General features: G+C 36.7%; 2 protein-coding genes across 4 annotated transcripts; one reads left to right on the top strand and one right to left on the bottom strand.

The window, feature by feature from the left end:
• Nucleotides 1-64: 64 nt before the first annotated feature.
• LOC132645881 (increased DNA methylation 2) lies at nt 65-3,805 on the bottom strand. 3 transcript variants are annotated; one of them, XM_060363126.1, is made up of 3 exons: nt 2,942-3,805; nt 674-1,918; nt 65-423 (listed from the first exon to the last, which is right to left on the bottom strand). In XM_060363126.1, the coding sequence occupies exons 2-3, from the start codon at nt 1,866-1,868 to the stop codon at nt 158-160; spliced, it is 1,461 nt and encodes a 486-aa protein (XP_060219109.1). In that variant the 5' UTR covers nt 1,869-1,918; nt 2,942-3,805; the 3' UTR covers nt 65-157. The 3 variants fall into 3 exon arrangements, with proteins under 3 accessions (XP_060219109.1, XP_060219110.1, XP_060219108.1); XM_060363127.1 differs by lacking the exon at nt 2,942-3,805 and adding an exon at nt 2,587-2,933; XM_060363125.1 differs by lacking the exon at nt 2,942-3,805 and having other exon boundaries at nt 674-2,575.
• A 206-nt stretch (nt 3,806-4,011) lies between these two features.
• On the top strand, nt 4,012-8,663 carry LOC132645879 (signal peptidase complex subunit 3B). The gene is made up of 6 exons (XM_060363121.1): nt 4,012-4,211; nt 4,339-4,386; nt 6,682-6,744; nt 7,688-7,741; nt 8,198-8,284; nt 8,366-8,663. Exons 1-6 carry the CDS (start codon nt 4,086-4,088, stop codon nt 8,489-8,491), a joined length of 504 nt encoding a protein of 167 aa, XP_060219104.1. The 5' UTR covers nt 4,012-4,085; the 3' UTR covers nt 8,492-8,663.
• Nucleotides 8,664-9,789: the final 1,126 nt, after the last annotated feature.

The following is a 9,789-nucleotide window of genomic DNA, read 5'->3' as shown; positions in this document are numbered from 1 at the left end:
TTAAAGAACTATGTTGTGGGGAGGGGTTGAGTAGCCTGAGGGCAAAGATCAAAATTTGTACATGTGGTCACACTCACACCATGTAGTTACAACTATGGACATAAACAAGCGTCAGAATTTGTACATGTACTAACCGTCTAATCTAATGAACAAGACATTAATGTACCCTATTCCATTTAGATTGTCCTTCTGCTTTCAATACAATTCCCTCAAGAATTCCATCAGTGCCAAAATTACCAGAAAATTCTTGAGGGTCAACTGGTCCTGGCAACTTGAAAGAGATGGTGAAATGTCCTGTTGGACATAGGTTCTGAGTTTGCATCTCGAATACTTGAGAGTATTTGCGGACCGTCCTGTCACCAGTTGTTGTCATTCCCCTAATCAATACTTTACCATCACTCTCCACTTCACAAGTAAATTCTCCTGCATTAACCATAAATTTTGAACAAATTAGTGATGAGAAATGAGGTAACCAACGATAGAGAAATCAGAAGCATCAGAAGAGTGCAGTACAATCAAGAAAGAACCAATCAGCAGAACAGTGATGAGAATCAGATGAAGTGCTGCCATATTGTAAAAGGATTTTGCAAATCAACCATATTGAAGAAACCGTAAATGGGACCTATTGCAAATTCAGAAGTTAGAAATGTTTAATATCTTAATCATAGCTTACTTTCATCTCTCTGTACTCCAGGAAGTGATACACGGAACAAGTAAGAGTCCTCGCTTTCTCCTACATCCAAGAGCCCGAGAACGGGTCCTATCTTACCCTTTGCTGCACTCCCACTCACTGCAAATCCACTTTTACTAGCAGCAACAATTTTACTTATCTCCTCCTTAGAAGGGCAAGAAGGAAGGAAGACAATATTAAGCTCTAATTCCTCAGAGTTGGTGTGCTTTGATGATGGACCAATAGAACCTTCTGCCAGAGGATTGGCATCCTTAAATAGACTACCAAAAGGAGTACTACCAAATTTTGTAGAGCTATCTGGTGATGCATTGGTAAACAGGCCGACACCATCATTCTTCAAGAGACCACTAAAAAGTGTAGTGTCAAATTGTCCATTGCGATCAGATGGCATATTACTAAATGACCCTCCACAAGCATCTTTCAAGAGACTACTAAAAGGTCTAGTGTCAAACTGTCCGTTGGTATCAGGTGGCATACCATTAAATGGTTCATCACAAGCATCCTTCAAAAGACTAGTTAACGATGTATTGTCAAATTGTTCAGTGTCTAGTGGTACATCATTAAATGGTAGGGTACTAGCAGCTAATGATGCATAATGGAGGACATCATCAGGCTCGGACATCTCCTTTTTCCCAGCATTATTTAGAGCTTCATTATGAACATCGGTTTGTGACTTTGTGCAATCTTTGTCCATGATAAGATGTTCTAGACCAGTGAGCTCCTTGAACCTCTTAATGCTGTCTGGTTCAATAGAACTAGTATCAGGGTCATTGATGAATACAATGTTTGCAACAACATTATACACATCACAGCATAAATGAGGATGAAGGTTGGGAGGAAATAGATCACAAAACCGAGGATAAGCTGCAGCTTCTCCGCGGTAAAGAGTTGGAAGCCTTCCATGAAAGAACTGGTGCAGCCATGGTTGAGCCAGGACGACAGAGGGATCTGCCTTTCTCAATGCACGATAGTAAACCCTTTCTACTTCTACGGTTCTTAGGCATGAACCAGCTAGTTGATTGGAAGTGTACGGAGGCAGCCCTAGACCTTTTCTTTGCAAAACAGATTTTTTGGGGTATTCTCGCCGGAGATCTGGTCCAAAGTAGGTTCCGATGATGAAGTAGAGGAGGAAAAACTGATCATCTGTTGGCACCAATCCAATGAAGTTGTTCTTCATGTTTGATGGAAAGAGTAAGAATACTGTGAATTTATCCCTCAGCCACTGATCTGTTTCAGATGTAATGAAGCAGAGAAAATAGCGCATCATAAGGCGATAACATACCCTTTAGTTCAAAGCATGATTGAAACATATAACAAATGAAGACAATAGTTGACAGCTCATGAAATAGAATACTTAAATGAGAAGAGTAGAACCAAGTTTATATAGCATTATGGGATTTCAGCAGGCACAGTCATAAAGAATGTCTCACAACTATAGGCATGGAAACAGGATGCGAGCAGAGGCAGATCCAGGATTTGAAGCTTGTGGGTTCCCAGCTAGCAGTGTCTGGTGTTACTGGATTCTTAGCTCAAATTTCTTATATATTTGAAGGGTTTCACATTATAAATACAAGGTTCGTATAAAAGTTGTGGGTTCCCGCGAACCCACACCCAATGGTGTGGATCCGCCCCTGGATGCGAGGAGAAGTTCTCTTAAAACATAAAAGTAAGAAAAAGGGGAGCCTTTTAAGAATGTGCATCAGAGCATACTTGCATTTTCCGTAAATGTAGATTAAAATTTGTCAACTATCTTGTATTTTCTAAATAAATAGATCTCTTTAGAGGAATTTCATGAGCGAAGAAGTTTAGGCTGCCTTCTCTAGTTAGTCAGTTTCAATTGACAATAATTCAACTCTAGGATAGGAAATAAACTATAGAATTAGTGGCTTGTTCACCTTCACAAGCATCTTAAGGTGATTCGACCCCTCTCAATTGAGCGGTGAAGGAAGCTGGAAACTCTTTGCTTAGTAGAAAAAAATTCTCATTTAGTATGAAATAATCATTAAAGTGACATCATCTAAGGAAAAAAGAAACTAAGTCAGTAGCTTCAAAAATAATCAGAGAAAGTGACAAAACAAACACCCATTCAACTGTTTAATTAGGGGTACTATTAGACAAGAAACACTTCATTGATGTGCAATTTTGCATGTCCTAAATGTAGAATACAACTCTGTTTTTTTCTTGGTCTGTCAAAATGAGAAAAAGATTGTATGAGTTGTGAAACAAGAAGTTGAAGTGTAGAAAGTGTACCAATGAGTTCTCCTTCTCCAGAGTGAAAGTTGAGGTGCTGTTAGTGAGTTAGAGCCATAAAGAAACCAAGGAATTTTTAGCCAGCGGTTGTCCCATGTAGCGCCACGCGTCCTTTAGTCTACTATTTGGTTATGCAAAAACTATACTCGGTGAAATGATAATATCAGAGTTGTTATACAGTTTCTGATAGTATAAAAAATATTATACGGTAAATAATAGTAATAAATAAATTGTTATACGATAAAATAAAAAAATTGCCTACTTTAACAATGTTTTAACTTTAGATATTCTTCTTCTAATACATATTATATTTTAATTTAATATATAAGCTGTCTACGTCACACCTCTTGGGGCGTGACTCTTTTCGTCCCTGCTAACACCAGATGTTTTGTACACCACTGTCCTTTTTATTCTACCGCACATATTTGGATTCTCGCATAAGTTATATGTACCATTAATAGTTTTAACGAAATTTAATTCCACCATAAAACTCTATAAGTTACGAGGAGGGTAAAGTGGTGAATTAGCTATGCAGAAATTATATTAGTATAGAATTTATATAAAAAATTAAACGATGTATTAGTAAATCCCGAATTATATCGGGTTGAATACTCTTATTAACTCCGCATGAGTGAGTTTTCACACATTATCAAGTTTAACTTTGCACAACGCTAATCCCACATACACTATTTAATTTATAATATATCTTCGAAATACGTGATTTGGAGAGCGAGGATTCACATAATCCATCACAAGTTTTCTTGGAATGGAAGTGTGATAATTGTTATTACTAAATATCCTTTTCCCTAAATGGGATCCAATATTGTCCCAAAAAGGATTAAAAATAAGGGAATAGGGCTAAAATTACCCCTGAACTTTGAAAAATGGTTTATCCATACCTTACAGGCCAATTATTTTGTAGTAGTACCATAATAAACAGAAGAAAAAAGAAGGGATAAAAATAATGCACAAGTAGGTAAATACATAATTTTCAGACCAAAAAAAGAAGGTAAAAAATATGATTTGACTCGAAGTCTTAAGCCTTCACTCAGTCTCTTTCGCATTTAAAAGCCCCCCTTTTATCCCATACTGCACTTTCTCGTAAGACCCGAAATTGAAGAAAAAATCAATTAAGGTAGCAAAAATGCATTCATTTGGGTACAGAGCGAATGCTTTGTTAACATTGGCAATCACAATACTGGCTTTTATGTGTGCTTTTGCTTCTTTATCTGACAATTTCAATTCTCTCACTCCTACCGCTGAAGTTCAAGTACACCCCTAACACCCTACCTTAAATTTTTTATTTATTTTCTTTTGGTATCTTTGTGAGTTATGATTAGATCTGTTGATTTTGTAAATGACCCATGTGTCTGATCACTTTTTTTTTTTTTGTATAGGTTTTGAATATCAATTGGTTCCAGAAGAAACCTGATGGGGATGATGAGGTATTTTCTTTGCTGATTTATATGTAATTGTAGAGTTTGAGTGAGGGTTTTTTTGTGGGTTTTTAGTTTCTGGTTGAATTGGGCGAAGATTTAAGCCTTTTAACTTTAAATTTGGTATCTGAGATTGGGAATTGGGGCAAAAATTGTGGGGGGTTGACTTTTCTTTTTCTTGTTCCTATCAATGTATCCTTGCTTCATGAATATGGGCACTGTTGGATTCTTGGAGTAATCAGATGTGATTCTGTGTAATCTATATGCATTCTCGGTTACATTAGTCTGTGCTTTCTCATTTGACAATGAAAAAATTCTAGAGATTTTCTGTTTTCAGGTAATATAACATATAAAAATGTTCAATTTCAAAAATAAATAATAAATAACACGTAAAATTGTGTAGACTGCATTTAGTTTTCCTAACTTGAATTACTTACTGATCCCTTGAGCCTTGTTTGACCATCAGTCGACTAGCCAAAGCTGTTTGTAGCAAACATCTGACAAGAGTGGTGTGAGCCTTTCATTCTGAGTAGGGATGGACTATGAATTTGGGTTACTTTTCTTGAATCTCTTGAAGCCCTCTAGTTTTAGAAGCCTGAAAGAAGGGATGACGGGGAACTTCTTATTCAATGTAGTTTAAAGATTGTTGCCTCCTCTGCTTGAAGAAGCGTTGGAGATCTCCGTTTGCTTTTCTATAGTGCCCCCTAGTTTCATTCTAACATGCATTGTGTTTGTCCTTTTCAGTTTTGTTTGTTGTCTTTTACCCATCTTGTTTCTTTGTATCATCAGTTCCTTATCTTCTTCTCGTGAGACCCCCATAAAGTACTTTAAATCTTATCAAATTCCTAAACTTGTGCATGTTATGAGCATCCTGGCTGCCTTTCTTCAATGTAATGGCTTGCAAGTTTACATCCACTAGTTGCATTCTGTGCTAAAATCTGATTCTTACCCTTTCTCTCTCTATCCCCCCCCCCCCCCCCCCCCCAAAAAAAAAAAAAAAAAAAACCTTCCCCCTTTCATCACTGAGTTCAACACACCCCTTCAGGATTAGTTTCTTCGTAGAGCGTTACTCCTTACATCATTGCAGATTGTTTCTGCCACCAATTCCTTTCATTGTTTTCAGGTGTGGTTTTCGTTCTTTCTTCTCCTTACAACAACTCTTGAAGGCCAAAAAAAATTCTATCATTTGCTCTTCTGACCATACCTGGTATGGGTAGCAATTTGTTGGGATTATCTTCTTTCTCCAAAGTGTTCTCTGTATCTTTTATTACCTTGATTAATTATGCAATCCATCATCGTCCTTTGTGCAGGTTTTTCATTTGCATCCCGGAATACTCCCATATTTCCAACTGACTTTGGACCAAGTCAATAGTTTGAAAGAGTGGGATATAACCCTCTTCCTTAGGTTGAGACACCTCTGTGATCTGGCTCAATACTTCGAATCTGTAGCCTGGTCCAAAATCCTATTACTCATTAGGCCTTCAAATTGATAGGTTTTGCTTTCTCCTGAGCCGTCGTTTTTATTTGAATGGATTATCATAGTTTGAAAGGACGAAGTTGCATCTAAATCTATGCTTGCTGGCTCCTACTGTAGTCTTGAATTTGAAGCCCAATTGTCACCCAACTGTTGTCTATGTACTGCTTCTTACACCATCCACTCAAAGAATCTTTTAATAGTTTGTCCAAGATCATTCCTGTCCATAATTAATTCTAACCTCATTTCCCATATTCTAAGTGTTTGACATTCCTATGAAAACCACATAGAAATTACATGTATACTTTGTGGCTCAGCTTTATTGATCCATGTGACTTTCTTCTACTTTAGCATATACTTGTTTGACTTTATCTTGTCTCAGCAATAAATCCCTGACAGCACCCCCACCCTTACCCATTTCTAGCAGAGAGCACAGATGTTACTTTGATTATCCTTTGCATTTAGTTCTAATGTTGTCCCCTCGATGTTGCTGAGAATTGTCAGTGTATCGACTAGTTCCTGCCAAACTAAACTGAAAACCCATTCTTATTGGAAAAAGAACGTGAAGTATGAGCTGCCTGGACAATCTCATGTTTGTTTAGATGTGTTAAATGTTAATCATTGATATATCATCAAAAAACATGCTAGCATATGATATTGTATGTGTCCTAAGATATCAGTTTATTTTCTTTATCTTGTGATCTACATGAACTTGGTAGCTGGTCTCGTGTTAAGCTTCCTAGTTAACATTGTTGATTAAGTGGTTCTATGAACTTCTTAATTTTTGAAAGAAGTTTGACTATATCATGTATACTTTTCCTTTTGTGCAGGTCAGTTTGACCTTGAACATATCAGCAGATTTACAGTCATTGTTCACGTGGAATACTAAGCAGGTTTACTGTCTACTTTATTTGCACCATAATTTAGATTTCTCTCTTTCAATCCCTATTACTTGGGTCTGATTTTCTCGTATGTAGAGTAAATATGAAGGTGTGGATGTATCAGTGTGTATACATCTTATGTTCCACTAAGCCAATCTCTAGGACATAATACATGTGCACTTTTCATAACTGGTCTAAAACACTGTGTTTGATAGGGTGGAGAGGAGAGGTGGTCATATCAGATGTTGATGCCACAGCTAACACTCTGGATTTTATGTTGTGGAAATTGGAAAATAGAATGTAACATAGAAATTACCAGGATATTGGTGACCTATATACAGCAGTGTCAGATAGTAAAATGTATGCCTTCTTGCACAACTTGATGAAGTTTGGCTTAGAAGTCCAATGACTTCTTGCTGTATTCCTCTTTCGCTGTTTATTTTCAGGGAAAATTAACTGAATGACCTTACAAAGATTTCTGTTGCACTGCTTGTGAGAACACTGGTTTATTCAGTTCCTTCCTTTTATTTTCTTTGGGAACTAAATTTACATTTGGAGGACACGATTTAGAGTGTCTTACAGCTTCACAATACCATATACTGAAATTTTATCAACCATGAACTTAGCATGTGTAAGTATATTGCTCGGACTCTTCAAAGATGTTGTCGGGTGTGTATTAGATCTTCCAAAAGTAGTGCATTTTTGGAGGGTCTGAGCAACATAGTGTGTAACAAGAGGGGGGAATATTAAAAAAGAACAAGACTACGTGTTCTGGGCTTCTGGTGTCACAAGTGATTTTTCATGATGTGCAATAAGTTTCCTAGATGTTCGAATTAAAAATTTTGTGGTTTTAACTTCAAAGTCTGTAAAAGATATTTTTGCATTGATCGGCCAGATTGCCTCTACACAGTTACTTTGAGCAAGCGTGCAATTCTAATTATTTGAAAATTTGCAGGTGTTTGTATTTTTGGCAGCTGAGTATGAAACTCCAAAGAATGCCCTAAATCAGGTCTATCTTTCATTGGTTTAGAATTGCATATATGATTAATACATTCCTTGTCTTGTATTTATTATTTAGATCTTATATGAGGTTTGTGTCATTGTTCAATAAATGTATTGCAACTGAAAGTAAGTCTTAGCAGTATGTATCGACATATCAGTCCTTTGCTTCTCCTTCTAAAAAGAAATGTCGTCCTGTACTTGGTCAGTGATAGAATTTTCCTTTTTTTAAGTACGAGTATATGCTTAGTGATACTTCTTGGCACTGTCTTCTCCTCTTACTTCGAGGAGCAGGCGGTAGATGTCCCAAGGATACTTCAAGCCGTTAATCTTTAGGGACCTGCTTTAGTATTTGTTTTGTATCTTGTTTTTCCACCAGAATTGTCAAAAAAAAAAAAATCTTGTTTTTCTACCAGATGAGAGTTTGGTTTGATTCCTTCTGCTGAGCTGTTTGCTTTTCTAACAGATATCTTTGTGGGATGGTATTATCCCCACTAAGGAACATGCAAAATTTTTGATTCACACCACAAACAAGTATCGGTTTGTTGATCAGGTTAGTTTCTGAAGCATTTTCCGTTATTCTGTTTTCGTGATCTTCTCATGGTTTTCACAAGTACCTTATTCCTTGTTGTAGGGAAGCAACCTCCGTGGTAAAGGTTTTAATCTAACATTGCACTGGCACGTCATGCCAAAGACTGGGAAAATGTCTGCAAACAAACTTGTGATGACTGGTTACCGCTTGCCAGAGTCATACAGATGATGGACTTTTTTTCTCTGAGCAATTTATCTGTAACTTTAGCCTCCACTGATAGGAAGGGGAAAATGTGCTTAAACGAGATGATGAGATGAACAGGATAATTTTGTCCCGGATAATGTCACAGAATTGATATTTATTGGCCTCAAATTCACAAACTGGAACTTTAGACCTTTGATATCACCGGTTCTTTTATGATTGTTATGCTTGACTAAAACTACTATTATTTCCTTTCTTCTCCAGACAGGAGATCTGTAGTAGACATTTGGACAATATTTAACTCGAAATTGAAAAAAAAGCATTTGAAGCTTAAACTTGTGGAAGAAGATAGTAGATTTAACAGGCGAATTTATGTTGGAGGCCCCAGTACACATATATAGGGTCCGCCACTTTTGTAATCCAAAAAAAATAAAAATTGGAAACTAACCCATTAAAAAAAAAAAAAAAAAAAGGAACCCAACTAGGCTTTACGCACAGATTCTGTGCGTGAAACCCGTCCCTAAACTCTCGCTCCAACCTTTATTCTTTGGAAATCAAACTCAAAATTAAAATGTTTTGCGTACTTTGACCGAAGATTAGTCACGTTTCAAAACACCGGAATATAAATATTTTATATGGAACTATTTTATTTAATGTACAATAATATCGGCTCATTACATCAAGTATACATATACATTTAGATCGTCGTTTTAGGGGTTGTAAAGTGCTCCGAAGTACGTTTGAAAACTTGTTATATTTAGGTTTAAGTGTCATATTTTATAGGGTTTTGATTAATCTCTTTTGTTTTACTCCCAAAGTTATGAAAGTACTTTTTTGGTTCAAGACGAGAGGTTCATAATAATTGAAAAATATTTCATTCCATTAGCAATGAAATACATTAAATTACAATAGACTAGAAAAAAAAAAATCAAGTTTTAGACACTCTTCTACTTCCAGATGTGCTGCCACCACGGGAGTTTTGTCCACATGAACGCTTATCATGCCCAAATTGCTTACATGTCAAGCACTTGCGAGAGTAAGTTTTTTTGCTAACATCCATTTGATTATGATAACGGGTTAGCTTGTTTTTTCCCAATTTACGGATATGGTTCTTGTTCGCAATCATAGAAAACGGTGCGGCTGGCCAATAAGCTTGATCACCAAGGGGACGGAATTGGCCAAAATATGCTTTAAGGTATTTTATGACCTTATATTCCTCCGCCACATAATCAGTTACATTTCTGGCCATTCTCTCAAAGCACTTGACTGCATGAGAACATGGCATGTGGTACATTTGCCACTTACCACAAGTGAATGATTGTGTA

The sequence above is a fragment of the Lycium barbarum genome, chromosome 6 (genome assembly GCF_019175385.1).
Source record: "Lycium barbarum isolate Lr01 chromosome 6, ASM1917538v2, whole genome shotgun sequence".
Classification (NCBI taxonomy): domain Eukaryota; kingdom Viridiplantae; phylum Streptophyta; class Magnoliopsida; order Solanales; family Solanaceae; genus Lycium; species Lycium barbarum.
The sequence above is the reverse complement of the archived record's forward strand: the minus strand, read 5'-3'. Positions and strand labels throughout refer to the sequence as shown.

What these genes read in the sequence shown, in the direction of transcription:
- LOC132645879 (XM_060363121.1), top strand. Translation starts at nt 4,086, where the DNA reads ATGCATTCATTTGGGTACAGAGCGAATGCTTTGTTAACATTGGCAATC. An exon ending in CTCCTACCGCTGAAGTTCAA is followed by an intron (nt 4,212 to 4,338) that starts GTACACCCCTAA and finishes TTTTTTGTATAG; the next exon opens with GTTTTGAATATCAATTGGTT. An exon ending in AACCTGATGGGGATGATGAG is followed by an intron (nt 4,387 to 6,681) that starts GTATTTTCTTTG and finishes CCTTTTGTGCAG; the next exon opens with GTCAGTTTGACCTTGAACAT.
- LOC132645881 (XM_060363125.1), bottom strand. Translation starts at nt 1,958, where the DNA reads ATGATGCGCTATTTTCTCTGCTTCATTACATCTGAAACAGATCAGTGG. An exon ending in TGGAGTACAGAGAGATGAAA is followed by an intron (nt 424 to 673) that starts GTAAGCTATGAT and finishes TGGTTAATGCAG; the next exon opens with GAGAATTTACTTGTGAAGTG.